The 22,891-nt window shown below is 42.1% G+C and overlaps 2 protein-coding genes across 2 annotated transcripts in view; one reads left to right on the top strand and one right to left on the bottom strand.

Moving 5' to 3' along the window:
- On the top strand, positions 1-3,079 carry arpc5b (actin related protein 2/3 complex, subunit 5B). Its single transcript, XM_008332918.3, has 4 exons — positions 1-276; positions 1,465-1,537; positions 1,705-1,881; positions 2,035-3,079. The coding sequence occupies exons 1-4, from the start codon at positions 137-139 to the stop codon at positions 2,095-2,097; spliced, it is 453 nt and encodes a 150-aa protein (XP_008331140.1). The 5' UTR covers positions 1-136; the 3' UTR covers positions 2,098-3,079.
- A 285-nt stretch (positions 3,080-3,364) lies between these two features.
- Positions 3,365-22,891, bottom strand: part of hmcn1 (hemicentin 1) — a 64,977-nt gene continuing 45,450 nt past the window's right edge. Inside the window, 56 exon segments of the mRNA XM_025053499.1 lie at positions 3,365-4,904; positions 5,094-5,220; positions 5,325-5,444; positions 5,529-5,897; positions 7,766-7,894; positions 7,994-8,119; positions 8,311-8,424; positions 8,508-8,642; positions 8,724-8,843; positions 8,948-9,010; positions 9,159-9,396; positions 9,754-9,875; positions 9,964-10,101; positions 10,225-10,371; positions 10,628-10,798; positions 10,881-11,051; positions 11,138-11,308; positions 11,395-11,565; positions 11,751-11,921; positions 12,007-12,177; positions 12,302-12,571; positions 12,661-12,742; positions 12,885-13,075; positions 13,301-13,435; positions 13,532-13,745; positions 13,891-14,081; positions 14,164-14,433; positions 14,531-14,665; positions 14,815-14,952; positions 15,235-15,342; positions 15,437-15,601; positions 15,750-15,871; positions 15,997-16,153; positions 16,251-16,378; positions 16,475-16,619; positions 16,896-17,037; positions 17,160-17,296; positions 17,470-17,551; positions 17,648-17,841; positions 17,983-18,261; positions 18,347-18,444; positions 18,719-18,905; positions 19,008-19,132; positions 19,235-19,394; positions 19,604-19,753; positions 19,986-20,117; positions 20,249-20,330; positions 20,448-20,650; positions 20,737-20,850; positions 20,937-21,098; positions 21,237-21,333; positions 21,462-21,649; positions 21,751-21,864; positions 22,031-22,228; positions 22,457-22,607; positions 22,704-22,849. Coding sequence (XP_024909267.1) covers positions 4,538-4,904; positions 5,094-5,220; positions 5,325-5,444; positions 5,529-5,897; positions 7,766-7,894; positions 7,994-8,119; positions 8,311-8,424; positions 8,508-8,642; positions 8,724-8,843; positions 8,948-9,010; positions 9,159-9,396; positions 9,754-9,875; positions 9,964-10,101; positions 10,225-10,371; positions 10,628-10,798; positions 10,881-11,051; positions 11,138-11,308; positions 11,395-11,565; positions 11,751-11,921; positions 12,007-12,177; positions 12,302-12,571; positions 12,661-12,742; positions 12,885-13,075; positions 13,301-13,435; positions 13,532-13,745; positions 13,891-14,081; positions 14,164-14,433; positions 14,531-14,665; positions 14,815-14,952; positions 15,235-15,342; positions 15,437-15,601; positions 15,750-15,871; positions 15,997-16,153; positions 16,251-16,378; positions 16,475-16,619; positions 16,896-17,037; positions 17,160-17,296; positions 17,470-17,551; positions 17,648-17,841; positions 17,983-18,261; positions 18,347-18,444; positions 18,719-18,905; positions 19,008-19,132; positions 19,235-19,394; positions 19,604-19,753; positions 19,986-20,117; positions 20,249-20,330; positions 20,448-20,650; positions 20,737-20,850; positions 20,937-21,098; positions 21,237-21,333; positions 21,462-21,649; positions 21,751-21,864; positions 22,031-22,228; positions 22,457-22,607; positions 22,704-22,849 — 8,933 coding nt within the window. The 3' untranslated portion in view covers positions 3,365-4,537.

Here is a 22,891-nt window from a genome sequence, read left to right on the forward strand (position 1 = left end):
AAAACAGAACAGGGTAGCGGAAGTGAGGAAGCTGTGTCTCTGCCTGCTGCTGTCACAGCAAAGAAAAGCAACCGCTACACCAAGAGCAGCATTTTTTGTTGTTGTTCTAACTAGGACTTAACCGGTTTTCATCAATATGTCGGCGAACACAATGTCTGCCCGCTTTAGGCGAGTGGACGTGGACGAGTACGACGAGAACAAATTTGTAGACGAAGAAGACGGAGGAGAAAACCAGCTGGGTCCTGACGAAGCAGAGGTGGATTCGCTTATCAGGCAATATCCTTTTTGACATTATGGTTGACTAATACACACAAAATATAGAAAACTGCAGTTAAATGTCTGTTTGCGTGTGTCATTATTATTTTTTCAGTAAATTACCTGTAGCTTCAGAGAGTGTATGAATAGGCGTCCAGCTGCCAGGCCAGTGTGTGTTCAGACTTGCCTGGCAGTCACATTCCAGGGATTTGTGACCCGAGTTACTGCAGGCTCTTTAAACGATAAAACCATACCAGAGCCTTTTGAGAGTTTTGACTTTTAAAATACCGATGTTTTCAGAAAGGATTATGTTGAAAGGACGGCCTGCAATTGTTAGTCGAATAATTTACTACAGGTGCAAGTCTTTGGCGATCATTAGCTTTAGAACAGCAAAGATTTATTAAAATTTTGTTAAAGGAAAACCTTTTGAAAAAAGGTGTGATTTCTGTCATCTGTCATGTTAGATTTGCAGTTGTGCTGAAAACCTTTTGAAAAAAGGTGTGATTTTTATCTGTCATGTTAGATTTGCAGCTGTGCTTTCAGTCTCATTAGCCTTATATGGCATGAAAAAGCTGCACTTCCTTATTGAAGGAGTGAGCAGTAACCACCCACCCGAGCTGAACAACTCTAGAGTTCTACTAATTCCACCGTTACATTTCAGTCTTGACAAACGCGACTCACACAGATAACAAGAAGGATTTCAGTTTTAATAAAGACTGAATGCAAATGTTCACACTACAACTGTGGTCAAGTTACACCAAATGTTACTGGAGTAACAGTCAGAACAGATGATTTTTGATCATACTGTTCTGTACTTTATTCTGTAACGTCTCGGTTGTAATTTAAACCAGGGTTTTTTTGCAACAAAAATAAAAATTAAAGTCTTCTGAGGACTAGGAGAGGAATAACATGTTTGGTACTATCGATTTATACATATGTTTTTTTTCTGTTTGTTTTTTGTTTTGTTTTTATAAACCGTGGATCTAGATAGGTACCTAGGTAAATAGAAGTTTTTCATTAGTTACATATTTATTTTTTTGTCGGTAAATTCCACAATTCTTGAAATGCGTAAAGTTGAATTTGAACAAATGCAGAATTTTTTTTTCTTCCATTTTTCTAAATTTGTATTGATGTAATAGTATTTGATATTATCTTCTAGTCAGTGTTTGGTTTTAGAGCTCAGCTATGTGTCCTTAACCTGAGATGCACAGGAAATCTCATGGAGGCTTTACAGGCAGTCCTGAAAAATCCACCGATCAACACAAAAAACCAAAATGTCAAGGTAGGTGTGAAGTTATACTTACTAAATTAAGCCAGAAAACTAGACTTGATAATAATAATTTTAAAAAAGATTAAAAGTACTTTTTTTTCTTTTCCTGTGATCTATATATATATATTTTTTTTTCTTTTCCTGGGATATATATATTTTTTATTTTCCTCTTCCTTCAGGACCGGGCTGAGGGTCTGGTGCTGAAGGTTCTCAGTGCCTTTAAGAGCAGTGACATTGAGAAAGGAGTTCAGTCTCTTGATAAAAATGGCGTGGACCTGCTGATGAAATACATCTACAAAGGCTTTGAGAGGCCGTCAGAGAACAGCAGTGCAGTTCTGCTGCAGTGGCATGAGAGGGTAAATCTTTTTTTGTCCATGGTAGAGGATGTGTAAATTGAGAAAGATAATTTAATCTTTTTTAAACAACAAAGTTATTTATTTAAATTAATTATGGTTTTCAATTCCATAGCATCAATTCACTAACATATTTATCATTCTGTGTTTCTTAAGGCCTTAGCTGCTGGAGGAGTGGGCAGCATCGTTAGGGTTCTAACAGCGAGGAAAACGGTGTGAAAGTGGATCAGTTCACACCACCAACAGATAACAGAGGGTTTCCTAAGAGGAAAAGCCGGCTGTTTTTACCGTATAACACTGTTGTTTGAGGCCGCAGGTTGAGTTTTGTCAGTAGAAAAAAATTGACTGAATATGATCCAACATAGGCCTAGTTGACCTACTTCTTAATGTAACTCAAAAGGGGTTACTAAAAGAGAAACAGAGGTATGAGACTGACCAGGCAAAAAGATTACCACTGATTTCTATAAACAGTGTTTGATTTAGACTAATACAGTATTTACCGTTGCATGTTAAAAGTATTACTGTTAAAAGAACAGTCTGAAAATGTGCGTTTCCACAGCCGGGCTGTGTTGGTAAAATCTGGCATGGCTTATTCTATGATGGACCAAATTTTGTAATATTTTCTTCATACTGACAGTACTCCAACTTTCTTTGTGTTACTATGTTTCGCCGAGATTATGTTTTAACCGAGACGTTACAGAATATTTTTGTCCCTTTTGTTACGTCTTAACTGCTCCCCTCGTCTGTTCAATGTATTCTCCTTCCTCAGAAACATGGTTGCTTTAAAGTAAACTTGTGTAGGTTCAAATGTTTGTGTACTTGTTACAGATACCATTAGAGTCAAGGGAAGAATGAATATACACATAGGAGAAAGCTGTTCTCAACCATTTTCTCCATTATCTTATTTAGCTTTTCCCAGATTTAAAGATTATTTCCCACAATACATCCGTCATTAGTTAATTTAACCTGCACTTGACTGTTTCTGGAATTTTCTGGCATCTTGCTCTCTCTGACTTCTGAGATTTACGTGGTTTACCTGTCCAGAGTCAATATTTTCTAAGACCTTTTCAAACTTTATTTAACAGAAAAAAATCTGAAATAACCAATTCCCTATTTCCTTATATACTTTATTTCTCAACATGTTCACTGCCTCGTTGGCAGATTATGTTCGTTGCCAAATTAAAAGCTTATTTTGACGATTCTGTTGGCTGTGTATAAAGAACTTTTGCATGAAATACAAATGTTTTTTAAATGTACATTTCATGTCGTGAAAGGCCTTCTAAAAAACAAATACATGTAATCTGTTTTTGATTTCGTTGAAAGGTCCTCTGAGCAAGGCACCGTCCCCATACATTGCTCCCTGGGCGCTTAAAGCTGCCCACTGTTTACTTTGGTGATGGGTCAAAAGCAGAAGTCACATTTTGTTGTGTGCAGTGTCACAATGACAAATTATTCACTTCACAATCAACTACACTATGCAGGCAGCCATGTTGGATCGATTTATTTTACCTTAGTCCGACGCACATTTTCTCTCGGTTTCCCGCTTCTTCGCGTCCTCTTCCTTAGCCAGCATCGTTTCAGTTTCTTTTGTTTTCCTTCTTTGCTTTTATCGCCGTGGCATCGTTCGGTAATAGATACACAGCATAAACGCCGCATTTGCGAAGTCATATCGAGGTTAACTATCATTCACCTGACAGGAAGTATGTACGTAACCGCGTACGCAGTTCCACCGAGGAGCGTTACGACATTTAAATGGCGGCACCGGAAAGGCTAAACGGAAATGAACGGATACGCATACCGTTATCACAGTTATTAAATGTCCCACGTCTTACCGTTAACAAACAAAACAAACAACAAACAAAAAAAACAAAAACAAACAAAAAAAACAAAAACAAACGTAAACTACGTGAAATAATTTGTTTTAACCTAAAACCACAATAAGATGTTTCGCGAGTATATTTATTATTTTTTATTAAAAACTTGATACATAATGGCAAAAACAGGAGAAAAGAAACCTATGTACATGTCATTAAAATAAAATACATCTTGGTATCAGCTACTGAATGAAACCTTAAGGCACACTCCTGATGCACTTACTGTAATGTTTGATGTGAATACTAACTTTGGATATGATGGGTTCATTACCTGAGGATGAAGACTATGTGACAGATCAGCGACTGATGACAAAGAGCCACATAACTGACCAATCACTGCTACACTTTGACAACTGATTACACCATGGGTTAAAAACACAAGTGGGAACACATTCAAGCACTTCCCAATAAGTTAATAATAGGTAGATGGTACTGAGTAAAAAGTTTGGGTCTTTGATGAGTACAATCATGTTTACTGTATAAATAAATCTGAAGCGTAGTGGTGACAGACTGAGGGTTTAAAGCTGGCCAAGAGTCCGTTTGATCCCAGTCTCTCATTAACCTTATTTGTCTTGTGGTATTAAGTCCCAAGGCCTGTCCGTACTCACTGGCCTCGATCACTCTATCAAATTATTTCAAAAGTCTTTCGCAGTCTGCTTGATGATGTGGCCTCCTTTCTAGACCACACCCACTCATTCACGCCACGTTGCTCCATCAGTGGTGCTGCACGTAATAGACTAGGTTCTGTTGCTGCACCTTTGCCTCACTCGCCATTTAAAGTGCTCTCAGTAGGGGTAGGCAGAGACAGCGATGTAGACGATGAAGGTGGTCTGGTACTCAATGCCTCCATCTTCACTGTAAGAGAGGGCTCGGACCTTCATGCGGTATGTATGTGGCTCTCGCAGAGCCCGGATGGTGAACAGCACCCCCTTCAGGTTCTCATCTCGTAGGGCAAAAGGTAGCGTGACGTCCTCATCCACCACCGTGAATGTGGTTCTGGGGTGCATGACTCCATCTTGAGTGTAGGCCACCAGCCTGATCAGGTCCTGATTGGCTGCAATACCAAAGGGAAGAGACAGCAGCTTGTACTCCAGGGCGTATGGACTGAGTGTACACTCCAGGTCGTTTGGTGGACAGTCTTTCAGACAGAACCTGCACAACAACAAATGTTTTTTCAATGAAAAAAAACCAAACAATTTTTACAACAACAAATGTTTTTTCAATGAAAACAAACAATTTTTTAAACAAATGTTTTTTCAATGAAAAAAAACAAACAATTTTTAATAAATAATAATCCTTATTATCCAGGTGATTAAACAGTGTGTTGGTGTGGAGGTTCACCCTGTGGCTGGATCCCTCTGATAGTTTTGTGGACAGGGTGTGTCGATGCACTGGTAACTTCCTCTCATGTTAAAGCACATCTGGTTTACTCCACACTGGATGTTCTGCTCCAGACATTCATCAATATCTGTAGATGAAGCAAACGGCTCATAACAAAGACCTTTCTAAAGAAAAGTTAACAACAACAATGCAACACAATGATGATGACTGGGCAGGAGAATCAGCTCTCACCTTGGCAGGTTTTGCCATTGGTCATGAGTCGGTATCCAGGAGGACAGAGACACCTGTGGCTCCCTGGTGTGTTCATGCACTCATGCTGACAGGCATCCCTCACCTCACACTCATTGATGTCTGGGGAAATGACACACACACACAAACCAGGTAAATAAACTTGAGCTTTCTCTCATCTCTACCCTGCCTGTCCTCCATAGTTACCTATACAGCGGCCACCCTGGAACTCAAAACCCTTCTGACAGGCCATAAGTCCCTGCTGTGAGGGATGTGAGCGAGCATCTCTGCGGCTACGGCTCCTAAAGCGCCCCCTCGTGGCGGCTGTGTACGAGTGATAGCTCTGAGACGCCAGGTTGTGGTACAGCTGCTGGTAGGAGCTGCGGTCATCAGAGGACTGAGATGTACGGTAGCCGTATGAGTAACTTTCATAGCTGGGCAGACGCTCCAGGCCAGCGCAGGATTTGCCATCACCCAGCAGGTGGCGCCCTGGTGGGCAGGTGCACTTGAAGCTACCGGGGGTGTTGACACACTGGTGGGCACAAGGCTGCGGCAGCCGCTCACACTCATTTATATCTGCCCTCAGCAGAAAGAAAGACCAGCACCATGAAGAGATGAAGTTATGAAGAAAAAACAAACACCATGAAGAGATAAGTTATGAAGAAAAACAAAAGAAAAACAAACGGGGTCAAATGTGAAGAAATTGGTGGAAAAAAAAGAGTGGGAACATGAAGAGGAAAGTGTAGGTGGTGCAGGTCATAACGACAGAGGAGAGGAGAGAGAGGAGAGAGGATAAAGGGGGAAATGTTAATTTAACAACAATACATTATCATGTCTGTAAGACAGAAATGTATTGGGACTTTTAACACATTCATCTGATTTCACCAAAGCTTTTACTTTTATATAGTACTGCCTTTTAAAACTAAATAAAATAAGCATAAACTACTGCTGTAGTAATGGTATCAGATTGTGTGTAACATGTATGAAAATATTGATATTAGAACAGGTACACTTTTGTTTTTGTGACCAAAACAAGACATGATTAATGATGTCAAAGTGGGACAGGAAAAAATGCCATTACAAAGCAACACGGGGAATAAGCCAGATTGAAAAGGAGACAAAGATTATAGAAGTAGAGACAAGAGAGTGGACACAGAGTGAGCTGTGAGTAAAAAGATGGTGCTGGTCTTTCATCATTGATGTGTCAAAGAATATTCTTTTCTATTTCCTCCCTCAGTGGGTCTTTCCTAGTTGCACTTGTATTGTGTGTTTTGAGCAAAAATGGTACATAAAAATGGAAGTAGCCGCAAAACTAATTTCTGCTCCTGTGACACTAAATGATAATAAGTCCTTGGAAAACTTAATAAGATAATTTTATTTAAACAAGATTTTACAAAACATGAATTTGTTTTAGCCTAGAAATGGCAAAAAGGGAAAAAGAGCAAATATACCTCCCAAGCTAAAAAAATAGGTAATATGCAGAAACCATTTAAAATGTATGAATGGTAAAAATACTTACTTACATATAATTTTACCAACCAAGCATTAGATGTAAAAAATAAAACAAAAGTATAGCAAAGATACAATTAGTTGCTCAATAATAGCTACAAATTGGTAAAACATGGTGTAAAGATGCTATTTTTGGTGTAAACCCAAAAAAAGCAATAAATATATTGATAAAGACTAACAGTTAGTCCACATGTGTCAAACTCAAGGCCTGTGGGCCAAATGCGGCCAGCCAAGTCATTTCGTGTGGCCCACAGGAGCTTAAAAAGCATTTGCCTTATAAGGGGAACTGTATTGCTGATGTGGCCCCCTGGTGAAAATTAGTTTCACACCCCCGAGTTAGTTGAAATTAGGCTAAAACTCAATCTAGGATGATTTTAAAGTTAGACAATTAATAATAATCCCCCAAATGGTGAAATTACTAGACAGGCTTTAAAAAGTATTAGGAAAGAAGCCAAAATAGAGCCATAACTGAACCAGGTCCATACAATACTTTCCAATGAACTTCTCTGCATTCAGCTGAGCTACAGTACATCTGGGCTTTTACTTTTGCAAATAAATGCTTTCATACTCACTGTAAACAAGTGTTCTAACACATGCACGAAATGCTTGCAGCAAAGATGTATGCATTATTGGTTAGTTACCAAGCAGGACTGCAGTACAGCATAGTAGAGATGTAGGCCAAGCAAGAAGCAGGGTCAATTATAACATCTGACCTGAGCTGCAGGTGATATTTAGGTGTCTGTGTCAGAGGAGGGGTTGCTGGCAGTAGCAGCAGTAGCAGAAAAGCTGATGTCAATGCAGGGCAGCAGCATTTCAAACTGCTCAACACATGCTTTAGTAACAATCTGTTTCTGAACACATACAATCAGTGTAAAGTCTAAGAAGATTATATTTATATTCTGTGTTTATTATTTCAGTAACAAAGTTGTACGTACCAATGCAAGGCCGTCCCACTCCCTGAGATCTGTAACCGCGTGGACAGGTGCAGTGGTAGCTGCCTCTGGTATTCTCACAGATCTGGTTGTATCTGCATTGATGGGTTCCGTCCCTGCACTCGTCAATATCTGACACATAAGACGAAGAGATACAGAGTACAATAGTTTTTATGTCGAATAACGTATTATAAATGTTGCGGAGCCGGTTCAGTCCCTCTGGACACTCACCCACACATGTCCCGTTCCCAGCTTTGGTCATACCACTGGGACACAGGTCGATACAAGTGTAACCCCCTCGTGTGTTCTTACACTGCTGGTCTGAACGACAAACCCTCTGTCTGCACTCGTTTATGTCTGAGGTGAAAAGAGAAAATCAGAAGTGTTAGATTTACCTTCACAACACTCACAACATTGATTTTATTTTAGTTGGGATTGTCAGCAGAGGGAGAAGAGTTTTGACTGTATTTAGGGTAGAATATAGAGTGCAGTGATGATTTCCGTAAGTATATTAAATATAATAGCATATATAATTCTTTTCGCCTCACCTATACACCGACGATTCCTGAGTTGAAATCCTGGCTCACAGGCACAGCGGTAACTACCGATGGTGTTTAGACAGTGTTGGTTGCATGGACTGGACTCCTGACACTCATTTATATCTGAAAAAACAAATGCATTGTTATACCTCAAAAACAAGATAATTCAAGAGAGTTTCTTTTTTAAGTTGAACTTGTTGACCCACCAGCGCAGCTCAGACCGTCAGCCGTTCTTCTGAAACCCCGCCCACAGCGCATGACACAACGGTAAGAACCAATAGTGTTCTCACACTCCTGTCCATCATGACACACGTTCCCAGCCAGAGAACACTCATCAATGTCTAAGAGTGAAGTAGAGTAGATAATTTAGGCATAGACACGTTTAATCTGGCACCAGTGTTTGTGTGATCTCCCTAATTCACCTTGACATGTCCTGCCATCAGCTGAGATTGTAAGACCCCTTGGACAGGAGCAGTAGTATGTGCCCATGGCGTTGTGACAGGTGTGAGAACAGGGGTTTCCGGCCTCACACTCATTCTCATCTGCAGCACAATAGTTTTTTTATCATTAAATTCAAAATATATAATTGAAGACACTTTTATGTTATCTGTTACTGATTTTGCACTGAAGCCAAAATGAACGTCACCTGCACAGTACGGTCCAGCAGACACCAGAGTGAATCCCTGAGGACACTGGTTACTCCGATCACCTGAAATCAATTTGAAAAATTAAATACTTTGCTTAAAAAATAATAAGTAATACATATATATAATTATTAATATGTGATAATAATAATACATTATATATATATATCACATGCATTTCTTAAAAACATGTTCACATGTGTTATGCATCACCTTTAGCGATAATGGCTTGTATGCTGTACTCCAACATCTCCTCTAGAGGGTGATAGAGTGCACTTATGGCTGTTGCCTGCAGTGTCTCCACCAGGTAAGGCATTTTGCCCCTTGACAGGTCATAGGAGATGGTGTGGTTCCAGGAGTAAGGCACGCTCTGTCTGTCGATGCTGAACATGCGAGTGGACAGAGCATAAACCTGTCCAGGACCAGTCTGGATGTAGTCCTCAGTGTAGTCCTGTGGAGGAAAGCAACAACTGAGACCACCTTGGAAGCAGTACTACAAAAACCTTTGGGAAAATGGCCTTATCTAAATGTACTTTGCAGAAATGTTAACTAAAAGTGGTCAGAAAAACAGCTAAAAATGACAGTCGATGACTATTTTATTGTTGACATTTCTTAATTAAAAAGTGAATTTGAGAATTGTCTTGAAAACATCCTAAATTTCCCCCAAAATAATTAAAAAAACTGGAATGTTAATGAAGTTATTAGGCCTAATGTACAATCTTGCTTGACATACCTAAAAATACCAACATACACAGCAGTGTACTACAATACATACTGCACACCAATACTTTTACAATACTATTTGTACCTTAATGTTGATCTCAGAGTGTGACGGCAACTGTGAGATGTGTCCGTTCACAACTATGTCCAGGAGCAGCGCTCCGTCTGAGTCCAGTCCTCTGGTCACATGGGTCATCCTCAGAATCTCACCTGGGAACACGATAGCATCAAATACAACGTAGATGTGTGCACGGCAAAAACAAGTACAGTAGGTATGTTTACGTGTGTACATTCATACCTGTAGCAAACTCCACCTGTGTCTCTCTCCTGAAGACACCGCCTGTCAGTGTGTAACCATTGACAGCTTCTCCAACCTCCTCTGCTGTGGTCCAGTAAACGGGATTCAGGATGGAGATCAGCTTCCTCATGGCAGGACCTTAAAAAAAATGATTGAGGAAACCTGAATTTCATTCTGAGATATATTCTGCTCATGTAAACCATGATTAAAACCAGAAGATTTGATAATCCTGTATTAGTGTTTCAATGACAGTAAACTGACCCAGGTTCCTTGGTATGTTGGTCACTGTGGCCTTGATGATTCTTCCTCCAGACTTGTTGTCTGTGATCGTTGCATTCAGGATGGCGATGCCAAAATCAATATCGTTGATGTTTCCTATGATGCTTCCTCGTGCTTTCTGGGGCCCACCTGATAAAAAGACATGGTGTTATGACCTGCCCATGCATCCAGTGTTTATAGAACTGTACAAGGCTAAGTCAAAAAGTTTCAAGACAGGTTTATAATACTCTTTATTCATGAAAAATAACAAAGCAATTTCTCTCTAAACCCTTTATTTAAATCTAGACACTTCAGTTCATTTTGATTAAAAGACCTTTTGAAATTATACAGATGTGTCTCAGAACTTTTTGATTTACCCTCATAAATAAAGAAAGCCATGACTTACCAGGGCAGGCCTGACTGTTACACCTAGACAGCTGGGAGGAGTCTCCTGGACACAGTCGGCCACCGTTACTTGGAGTCGGACTGTTACAGAGTCGGACACGTGTTCTCTCTCCACCTCCGCAGGAGGCGGAGCACTGACCCCACGACTGCCACTGACCCCAGGTACCATCCACTGTAACAACACGGTTTAAAAGAGGAATTATTATACAATTTTATTTTTTCCTCTTCAGAGTGAATCGACTGGCTTAACTCACCAGGACAGCTTGCTGTGCTGCACCTTTGGATCTGTGTGTCTGCACCTGCACACGCTCTACCACCGTTAGCAGGTCTGGGATTGTCACATGTCCTGTAGCGCCTCATCTGTCCTCCGTTGCAGGTCTTGCTACAGCTGCCCCAGCTGCCCCATGGACCCCAGTTGCCACTGACTATGAAAGGAGGTAAAAAAAAGATTCACTGTATGAAAAAGTTTGATATAGAGGTGAAAAAAAAAGTCAAACAGTAAGTAACTCACTGGGGCATGGCTCGCTGTTACAGAAGTCAATGTGCACGTCGTTGCCCTCACACTGCCTTCCGCCGTTCTGAGGAGCGGGACTTGAACAAAGACGGGTCCTCTGTCTGGTTCCACCTCCACAGGAAACACTGCAGGCTCCCCAGCTCACCCAGGATGTCCACTTTCCATCGACTAGATAAATAATATTACAGGGGTTAACAAATGTTCACACACAAAATTCTATAAGTCTAATCTATCTTAAGGTTTTTGGCACTGACCAGGACATGGTCTGTCTTTGCACACTTGAGTCTGGGTGTCTGTGCCTTCACAATGTGGTCCATCAAAAGCAGGGGGAGGGTTGTTACACAGCCTGACCCTGGAATGCATGCCCTTCCCACAGGTCTCACTGCATGGACTCCAAGGTAACCAGGTGCCCCAGTTCCCTGCCACTGCCAAATAAAAATAGAACAAAATGTAGGACTTAAAATAAGAAATGACATTTTGACAAATCCACTGTATGTAGAAAGATAGAAAAGAATGGCTCTTTATACTCAAGACTAAATAATAAGAATAAAACCTGTTAAAAGAAATAGAGTAAAATATAAAATGTTATTTTCATATTTCTATGGCCCACCTGGACAGGGTCTCACGCTGCACATGATGACCTCCACTGCCTTCCCCTCACATGGCTTCCCTCCATGCTGAGCTGGAGGATTGCTACACGTTCTGATGCGGGTTCTGTTGCCCTGACCACAGGAACGAGAACACTCCTCCCACAAAGACCACTCTGACCAGTGACCGTCCACTGAAATAGAAGATTTGAATACAAATGGTTATGATTCTGACCTGAGTCCAAAGTCACAATCATATTCTTATTTAATTACTCTCACCTGGACATGGTTTTCCCTGACAGCTGCGCCTCTCTGACCCTAGTCCCTCACACTGGCGCCCTCCATTGGCAGGTAAAGGGGAGTTACACCGCCTTTGTCTCTTTTGAGATCCAACGCCACAGGATACGCTACAATGACCCCAGTCAGTCCACTCTGAGTAACCACCGTGCACTGTGGAAAAATGACACCATATGAAGAAAAATAACTTTCCAATTAGATTTTTGTTAAATCTGATTATCCCTTTTGACTAATGTCCATATTAAAATATTCTACTGCTACCTAATGGAAAACTCACCTCGTACAGTAAGCGTTACCCTGACCAGCACAGAGCCCAGAAGGTTTCTGGCCACACATTCATATTCAGCCGTGTCCTCCTTCTGCGCGCTGCTGATTCGAAGTGAACCGTTGATCAAGCTGGAAAAGCGGTCGCTGGCCAGCAGAGGGCGACCCTGTTTCGACCACTCTATCATAGGTGTGGGCTCACCTTCTGCCTGGCAGTTGAGCAGAACAGTGGTGCCAGCATCCACCACTGTTTCTGCCGGCTCCACAGTGATGGTGGGAGCACCTGGAAGAAGAAGAAGAGGAGATTTTAATTTAATAATATTAAAAGAAGGGAAGTTATTACACAATAAGTGTTTATGTTTTATTACTGACTCTGTAAGGTCAGTGTGACGCTTCTTTCCACCACACCGGCATCATTTGTTGCTACACACATGTAGTTTCCTGCATCTTCACCCTGTATGAAATAGCTCAAGGATTATTATTCAAAAAATATGTTATTAATTACAAACTCACCCTGTATGAAATAGCTCAAGGATTGTTATTCATAAAATGTTATTAATTAAAAAAAAAAGTCTAAATTATGTTTGTTTCCATACCACTGTGCCATAGATAGCCAAGGAGCCGTTGTCCAGTTGACGGATTCGGTTGGTGATCTGGATGTTTATTCCATTTTTGCTCCACTGAATAGTGGGCAGTGGGTCTCCACGAACCTCGCAGTTTAGGATGGCATTTCCACCAAGAGGTTCGATCCGGTTGGAGTGAAAATCTCCATCAATTATTGGAGGCTCTGATGTCACACAGAGAGAATTGAGTCACAGAAGTAATAATTGTAATAACTGCAACTGTGAGTCTCTGATGAGGCTCAGCTCTGAGCTAATCCTTTACTTTAGTGCCCTCTACTGTGCTAATTCTTTCTGGTAAAAATTTCAACACAGAAACGAATTCACCTTCAAAAAAATAAAAAGCAATAATATAAAATTAGTTAGAAAAAAAGTTAAATATTTGAGCTCACCTTTAACATATACAAAGCCCAGTGACTTGATGGTTCCAACGATGTTCTCTGCTACACAGGTGTAAGTACCAGAATCTTCTTTACTCACTCTCTCTATCACCAGCTCACTGTGACCGTTCATGTGATCATAGTAAACTGTGGAATTATGGGAAAGAAAAAGAAAAGGTCCCAGTTAAAACCATGACAATGACAGATATTAGTTTCCTTCACTGACCAATGATGTCCACTTGCCTGGGACGACGTTGTTGTTGAAAACCCATGTGATTCTTGGTGGTGGGATGCCACTGACCCCACAGGTGAGGAGCAGACGCTCTCCTTTGTTGAGGGCTATATCGCCAAGTAGCTCAGTGAAGGCAGGATGGGTCTGAATGGTCAACGTGACCGTCCGACTGTCCTGCCCCACTGCGTTGGTTGCCACACACGTGTAAGTGCCTGCATCATCAAGCTGGTGAAGAGAAGAGCAAAAGAGCTGTGAGAAAACATCTGTTGCTTGGTGTGCAGACTTGTTGTTGCCATTAGTGACCATACATTAATGAATAAGGACATTAGAAATCTGGAAGGACACTATGCTGGGTTTTATGTCATTCTACCTGAGCTGTGTCTATGACCAGTTCTCCAGAGGGCAGGATGGTGTACTCGGCTGTGCTCTCACTCAGCGGAATTCCGTCCTTCTCCCAGGAGAGGCTGGGCTGAGGGAATCCGTCTGCTGCACACACAAGCTGGGCCTGGCTGTTTTCCACCACTGCTACCTCCTGCTCTCCATCCCGGATGGTGGGAGGGACTGCAAAATACAACAATATTACATACGCACTGAGTATGACTAATACGTGGCGTAAGCACACAGTCACTTGACTGAACCTTACTCTGTACAGTGAGCCTCATCTCAATGCTGACCGTCCCCGCTGCATTGGCAGCAGTGCAAGTGTATCGTCCAGAGTCAGTGGGCTGGACGAAGGTGATCTGCAGGGAGCCTGAACTGAGGACGCGCTGCCGTACAGACTCAACCAACGGCTGGCCGTCCTTATGCCACGTAACCAAAGGAGGAGGGGAGCCATCAGCCCGACACTGTAGCATCACAGAGGAGTCCACAGGTGCTACGTACGTTTGAGTCTCTGAGCTGATCACAGGAGGAACTGCAGGACAGAAAAATTACACACAATTTGTTAATAGTTCAAACAACTGTAAAACCTACATGTTCATCTCCCTACCATCACATGGCAGGAAGCTTACCTTGGACTTTAAGTTTGGTCTTCCCCAGTGCAGTACCAGCTGGGTTTTGAGCCACACAAATGTATGTGCCAGCGTCCCAAACTGAAGCCTTTGCGATCTGTAGACTTCCATTTGGTAGCACTGTGAAACCTCCCCCTGAGGGTAAAAAAAAAAAAATTCACGATGTGGTAGCACTGTGAAACCTCCCCCTGAGTGTTAAATAAATAAATAAATAAAAATCAAGATCCTTCCCTGTTTTCTGTTTGTTATTACTGACAGGTTTTGAATGAGACTGGATTATTGACCTGGGGTGGGAATGTTGATGCCCTCCTTCTGCCAGGTAATGGTGGGCCGAGGTGAGCCTGTCGCACCGCAGGGCAGAGTGATGGGGTTATTCAGGATAACATCCAAGGAGGGAGGGTGGGACTGAATCACTGGGAGCTCTGAGGAAGTAAAATGACAGCTGTACAATAAATGTAAAAAAAAAATAACCAAAACATTAATTCTAGAGATTTATCTTATCAAAGATTAAGTTATTTTTTCTAGTAATAAAAAATGTAAAAATCAATCTTTATCAAGCTAACACTCCCACATATGGCAGATCTGGAAAATGGCCTAATGTCAAAGACTAGGAAAAATGTCATCACAGTCTTCCAGAATCAGATATTTTTTCCGTTGTTTTATTAAGTCACTACTGTAACATGTATTTTGTTTCATGTTCTTACCCTGCACTGTAAGCAGTACGTGGCGCTGTGTGGAGCCCGCAGCATTCTTCGCTGTGCATGTGTAGTGTCCAGCGTGACTTAGCTCAGCTGAAGAGATCTCTACTGGACCTGAGTAAAAATGTTTGAATTGGGAAAAATGTAATTAAAGTTATCAATGTCATACAGATAAATTAGCATAGAAATGTTCGATTTTGTAACTGACCTGTGGGCAGGATGTTGAATCCTTGTCCCTCCTGAGGAAGCTTCATACCATCTTTGCTCCAGTGGATTGAGGGCTCTGGGACTCCAGATGCAGTACATGCAATGACCACTGGGGACAGTCTGGTTACGGTAAGCTCAGTCGGTTCATCTGCAATTGATGGAGGAACTGTAGGAAGAACAAAAGAGCATATGAAGGTTCATCTGCAATTGATGGAGGAACTGAAGGAAAAAGAAAAGAGCATGTAAAGAAAACATGTTATTACCATGTTGCCATAAAACAGCACAAAGTTGTTCAAATGTACAGGTCCTCTCACCTTGGACAGTGAGGTCGATGGATCTGGTTTGATTCCCTGCCTCATTGGTCACCTCACACTCATACACTGCTGTGTCCTCTACAGTCGGTGCTATAACCACCAGGGATCCAGAAGAAAGTTGTCTGAAAAAAAAAGACAATGAGGTGAAATTAGTTCATGGTTTTACAGGTTCTCTTTTAATTGGTCTTCGTAAATAAGGTTTAAGATCTGGAATAGGAAAACAAAGACGGAAAAAACCTGGATCAACCTGTACATATTTTGGTTCTGGTCAGTATTTATGGCTCGACCATTTTTCTTCCAGCTGACAGTGGGTTTGGGTATACCAGTGGCCTCACAGGACAGGGTGGTCTGGACGTTGACTGTGACGGTGACGTTGGTTCGTCCTTCCGTGATGGACGGAGGAACTGGAAGGTGAGCAAAATATAAGCAGGTCACTTAGTTACTAACGTAATGTGTTGGAGGCCGTTCAACAGTTTAAAAGTAGGGTTTTCATAAACTGACCATAAACCTGCAGGTCCACTCTCTTGCGTTGTGTTCCAGCTGGATTTGCTGCCATGCAGAGGTAGCGTCCTGTGTCAGTCACCTGAGCAGAGTGGATGTGTAAAGACCCATCATCTGCAAATGTGTACCTGTGCATGTGCACATCAAAGTGGGTGAGATGGTTGAACAGCTATAACAAGGATAATATTGATGACAGTGGTCTCAGAACAGCGACAAACTTTTACCTCAGGCTGTTTCCTGCTAATACAGCACCGTGTTTCCTCCAGGTTACGCGAGGTGTAGGGACTCCACTTACAATACACTCCAGAACTGTTGGCTGGTTGACAAGTACTGACACCGCCTGGGGACCTTCTTTGATAGATGGGGCCACTGAAGAGAGAAAAGGTTTTAATTAGGCAGAAAAGTGTTGGGATGTGTTCAAAACAACCAAACTGAGAATTAGCTAAAAAACAAAAAAACAAAAACAGTAACAAGAGAAAAGGTTTTAATTAGGCAGAAAAGACTAATCATTGAGTTTTGTAGCCAGCCATTAAGATTTTGCTTTTGTCCAGCCCGGCTTTGTACCTGAACTAGACCTTAAGTTCAGAAAGTGTTGGGATGTGTTCAAAACAACCAAACTGAGAATTAGCAAAACAGTAACAGTACCATGGACAGCCAGGTTGAACAGCCGTGTGGTCTTGCCAGCGATGTTACTGGCCACACACATATACTGAGCTGCATCACTGAGCTCTGCCATGTTGATCTGTAGGTAACGCCCAGCGGACAGAATACGCAACCGAGCGGAGGCCTGAAAAACAAAAAAGAGCACAACAGGTCAATGAGCATCAGGATAATTGCTAAAAATATATTAATTTAATTTAATTTACAATAAATAATAATAGTTTATTTATTTTTTATTTGAATTCTCACCTTCAGCGGCTGACCGTCTTTGAGCCAGGTCAGAGTTGGAGGAGGGACAGCATCAGACTTACACTCCAGTGTCATCTGTCTGTTCTGCAGCACTGACACATTCTGAGGTGAGCTCTCACCAGCAATGTTAGGAGGCACTGTGGCAGAAAAATGACGAATGTCAAAGAGTTGTGTGTGTACATGTAATCAAAATTCCTTAGATATTAGTACAAATAATGTATACTACATCCTTTTATGCTACACTTTATACAAAACTCTTTTACCTTACCATCCCTGAACCTCTCAGTTAATCACATGACTTGTTACCCACCATGCACTAGGACCTGGAACTCCTTGTCATCATCTCCTGCTGGACTGCTGGCCAAGCAGCTGTATCTGCCTGTGTCCTCCAACTGATAAAACATTATACAAAAGTGTTGCTTCTTCTTCTTCTTCTTCTGAATAATTAAATATAAATTGATAGCACAGCATAATACTTCATCACCGACCTGCGCTGAGGCGACAATGAGAACTTGTCCTCTGATAAGACGAGCGCTGTCTGTCTGTGGGAGTGGGCGGCCGTCCTTCAGCCAGGTCAGAGAGGGGGTGGGGATACCAGAGGCCTCACAATGAAGCTCCAGAACGTTATTGACCACCACGGAAACCTCCGTGGGTCTGCCCGAACCTTTGATGTGTGGAGGGTCTGAACAAGAAAACTGTGTTGTGAAAGTTGGTGGCACAAAGGTGAAAGGAAATCACGGTAATAATCTACTGTTTGCTCCTGGCTTCAGTGAGACCAAACCTACAAAAACTCACAGTTCCCATCATCATCCTTCACACTCACCCAGCACCTTCAGGTTGAAGTGGCGGTTTGCTTGGCCTGCAGTGTTGTTGGCCGCACACGTGTAGAGTCCCGTGTCATTGACCTGGGCCTGGATGATCTGCATGGTTGTATTTAGGTTGAGATATATGAGATGAAGATCAGGAAGTAGAGATTCGCCCTCTTTGAACCAGGACACAGAGGGAGTTGGAACGCCATCAGCGACACACATCAGAGACACGAAATTTCCCCTGACCACAGTCACATCCTCTGTGCTGCCGGCTCCATCCAGAGAGGGCGGAACTGGGCGGGGGGAGGAGAAGAAGATATGGATAAGAGGGAATTGGATTCACTGTTGAATTGAAGGTCAGCAGTTAGTGAGTCTCACCATACACCTGTAGGTTGTAATGTCTGTTGTGGACTCCAGCCCTATTTGAAGCAACACAGGTGTAGGTGCCACCATCTGACACCTGGGTCCTCGTGATCCTGACAGACACAAAATGGTCCAATAAGTAAAGTTTAGGGCAGACATGTGACCACACCAATGAGTCACAAACCTGCTGTTATTTGCCTTTCTGTTCTATGTCATATTTAGGAATGACAACTTGATTAATCATGATTATTCATGATTAAATTCAATTGTAATTATTGATGATGAATCAATGGCTACCCTGTGACTAATCTGATTATTAATCAGATGTTAATCAATTGACAGCCCTTGGTGTGATATGCGCTCCTGGTGCCCAGTCCACTGACCTACCGGAGCACCTGTCCAGCAGAGAGGAGGCGTATGTGGGAGGAGACTGGCAGTGGGAGGCCATTCCTCAGCCAGTTGAGCTGCGGTGGAGGAGAGCCGGTGGCAACACACTCAATGTTGATGGAACTGTCCAGAACTGTGGTCAATTCTTCAAACACATTCTCATTGTTGCCATTTATCACAGGAGGCACTACAGAATACGAAGAGTTTGAGATCAATAACATAGGAATTAATTCAAATCCAAAGTTGCAGGAATTACATATTACGTATTGTGTATTTGACGTGCACACACCATAGACATTTAGATTGTATATCCTGTCTTCTTCTCCTGCTGGGTTGGTGGCCACACAGGTGTACTTCCCACTGTCAGAGGAGTGAGCTCTGCTCACCGTCAGCGTGCTGTTGTCCCGGCTGATCCTGCAAAAATAAATAAAAAAAATAAAAAATAAATCAACCATTACATTATGTTTTTCATCAATATATTGAAATCACTTTTAACTCGTTTGCTTCCTACTCTACCTGAGGCCTCTGCTCGCTCCACTTGTGATGACCCGTCCATCCTTCAACCACTGGATGGTTGGTCTGGGGCTTCCCTGCACTCGACACACCAGCTGCACGCTCTCATTCAGCAGAACTCCCATCTCACTGGGCATCTCTGAACCTGAGATACTGGGAGGAACTAAAAGAAAATGTTCAAGTAGATCGATGCACTAAGTCAGGGGTGTCAAACATACGGCCCGCAGGCCAAAACCAGCCCACTAGGGTTTTCAGTCCGGCCCACTTGATGAATTTTGAAAAAAAAATACAAACACTTCATGTTCATGTATCTGTGAAATGAATAAATAATTATAAATATCTAATATACTTGACTGAAACCTGTGCATTTACCTTGTATAGTGAGTTGGTAGCTCTTGCGTGCTTTGCCCTCCACATTGGAGGCCAAACACATGTATGTGCCACTGTCAGAGAGCTGGGAGCGTGCAATCTGAAGCTTGCTGCCCCCTGAGAATATGTGCATCTCCAAAGAGTCAGAGTTCCCTAGAAAAATATGAAAATAAAGTGTAACTGCAGGGAATCACAATTAAAAACACAGTTTGTCTACCAGACTGTCAGTAAGTTTCCGTCCAGTTTACAAACATAGAAGGAGATAATATTTATTTACAGATAAGGTATATTTTACAGTTGAAACATGTAAACTTAACATAAAAAATATAAAACTAAAAAGGCTCAGGAGGAAGGAAGAAAACCTTTCTGCCTGAATCGGACCTACCTATTGGTCGCCCATTCTTCAACCATGTGAGGCTGGGAGGAGGGATACCAGTGGCATCACAGGAAAAAGTGACAGGGTTGCTAATGGTTTCTATCACTCTCTCTTCTTTTGGACCATCAATACTGGGAGGCACTGGGAAGAACGAGAAGGACAGAATATACATTACAGGTATTCGGGATATACGTTTTACGAAGGACAGAATATACATTACAGGGATTCGGGATGTGTGTGTTTTAATCAGTGTTATGTAATAATTGTGGTACCATAAATGTTTAGGTGGAAGTTTTTGTCCACTTGTCCAGCAACATTGGTGGCTTTGCAAACGTACTGTCCAGTATCAGACACCTTAAAGAAATGACAGAAGGAATTCTGCTGTCCAGTATCAGACACCTTAAAGAAACGACAGACAGTTGTGACACAGACATCAGTATAAACAGAAGAAAGCAGCGAGTCATGTCTCACCTCTGAGCCTTTAATGTGAAGCATCTGTCCCTTGGCCAACAGCTGCACGTTTCCTGACTCTGTCACAGCTCGGCCGTTCTTGTACCAGGTGATGGTCGGAGGAGGTACTGCATTAGACTCACACTCCAGAGTTACTGATTTTCCCACCAGTACATTCACCATGACGGGAGAGTCCCCACTACTGTCACGGATACTGGGGGGAACTAGAGAATGTACGAAACAAAAATCATAAATTAAACATTGTTACACTCTTGTAACAACACACAGTGAGGATGTAGAGAAAACTGACCAAAAACAGTCAGATGGATGTTTTTGCTAGCTTCTCCTGCTGCGTTCATGGCGACACAGCTGTACTTTCCTGCATCTGATACTTTTGCTTTCAGAATCTGTAGCAAACGACCACCTGAGGGTATGAGCACAACTTTGTCAACTTCAAACTGACTTCCTGTGAAACATATCTTAGTGGCAGACTGCCTTCCTTCCCAGTACCTGGCATAATGAGTGCATTTGTGTTGCCCTGAATTGGGCCACGATCATTGAGCCAACTCAGAGTGGGAGGGGGGAAACCAATAGCTTCACAAGCCAGAGACACAAAGTTGTTAACCACCACGGTCACGTTCTCAGGACTTGGTCCGATAATGGTTGGAGGAACTGGAAGGTGAAAAGAAAAAGGCCTGTCAAAGAATTGTCCCTACTTTAGAGTATTCTGTACTTATTTAATGTGATACTTTAGAGTATTCTGTACTTATTTAATGCGATAAGGTAATAGAGAATGTCCAGGTGACTCACCATGAACGTTGACGTTGAAGGATTTGTCTGCACTTCCAGCCACATTTTCAGCAGCACACACATAACGTCCGGTGTCAGACACCTGAGCGTTTAAAACCTGAAGGTTTGAACACAAAACAATAAAATATAATTAAGCCAACACTGCCTTTAAGTTTCAGCTACCTATTTTTATATACATTTATTTCTCCTGATCAATGTGATTTCCATCTATCAGAACAGAGGTACCTGAAGTGTTCTCCCATTGGACAAGATTCTGTGCGGACCACCGGAGCTGATCGACTGGCTGTCCTTAAACCAAGTGATCTTTGGAGCTGGGGTTCCATCAACATGACACTCCAGCTGGGTAGTTTTGTTGACCAGGACTGTGACCTCGTCTGGTACATCGCTGTCAGCTCCACGGATGGATGGAGGCACTGATGCAGTGTAGCAAACACACGAGAAATGCTGTGAGTTTTATTTTACATGACTTCTCCTGAATCCCACAGACTGTATGGGTATCACTACTTTTACTCACATAATACTCTAACATCATACTGGATGGAGTCTTCTCCTGCTTCGTTGACGGCCACACATGTGTATCTGCCTGTATCTTCAGCCTGTGCTCTGGGAATCTGCAACACTCTCCCGCCTTCATTTAATAAATAAAAATTCCATCATCATTCACATCTTATCTCTGTTTCTGCCTTCATTTAATAAATAAAAATTCCATAACCATTCACATCTCATCTGTGCTTCATTTTCTTCTATGATTCTTTCTACTTATTTTATTTATTTGTTTAATAATTTATTTATACCTGGTAGAATCAGAACTTTATCATTAGAAGTGAGCATCCGTCCATCTTTGTACCAGGTCAGTGTAGGAGGAGGGACAGCGTTGCTCTCACAATACAGAGACAGAGGATTATTGAGGATTACATCGCGAACATCTCCTCCAAGGCCCGGGACAGAGGTGCTCTCACCAAGACCCTGAGGCCTGTGGAAATTGGGTGGCACTGAAAAGATGAAAAGAAAATATTCAACAAAAGTTGTGCCGCTTTAAACACAGTTTGTTTCATGATCCTCCTCTCATTTATCATGACCATTTTGTGGGTCTTTTCTTATTAAAAACCAGCAATGTGCAGCTTTGATATTGCAAGTTTAAAACAAAAAAACAAAAACAAAAAGACTACAAATGGTCTTAAATGTGAATTAACTCATTAACATCAGCCACTCCAGTTCACCTTGTATATTTACATCAAAATCCTTCTCATCTTCTCCTGCTATATTAGTGGCTATGCAGGTGTAACGCCCAGTGTCTGACACCTGAGCGTGCTTGATCTGAACAATGCGGCCGTTGGCTGTAATGGACACGTGATGGTCTGCCTGCAGGATCTGCAGGAGAAGAGTGGAGTCAAGAGAGACGGGATTCAGAATTAAAATGACACTGTACCATAGTGAACAAATAGAAACAGGAGGCAGAACATGTACCTGTCCATCCTTGTACCACTGCAGTGCTGGAGTGGGAATGGCCTCAGCCTCACACTCCAAGGTCAACGTGCTATTGACCTTGATCTTGACTTCTTTGGGAGTCAGTCCTTCCCCTGGGATATCATTTTTATTGATCTGTGGAGGAACTAAAATATAGAACCGAGTAATTGTATGTATTGTAAACATCT

Source organism: Cynoglossus semilaevis, chromosome 2 (genome assembly GCF_000523025.1).
Source record: "Cynoglossus semilaevis isolate Cse_v1.0 chromosome 2, Cse_v1.0, whole genome shotgun sequence".
Taxonomy (NCBI): Eukaryota; Metazoa; Chordata; class Actinopteri; order Pleuronectiformes; family Cynoglossidae; genus Cynoglossus; species Cynoglossus semilaevis.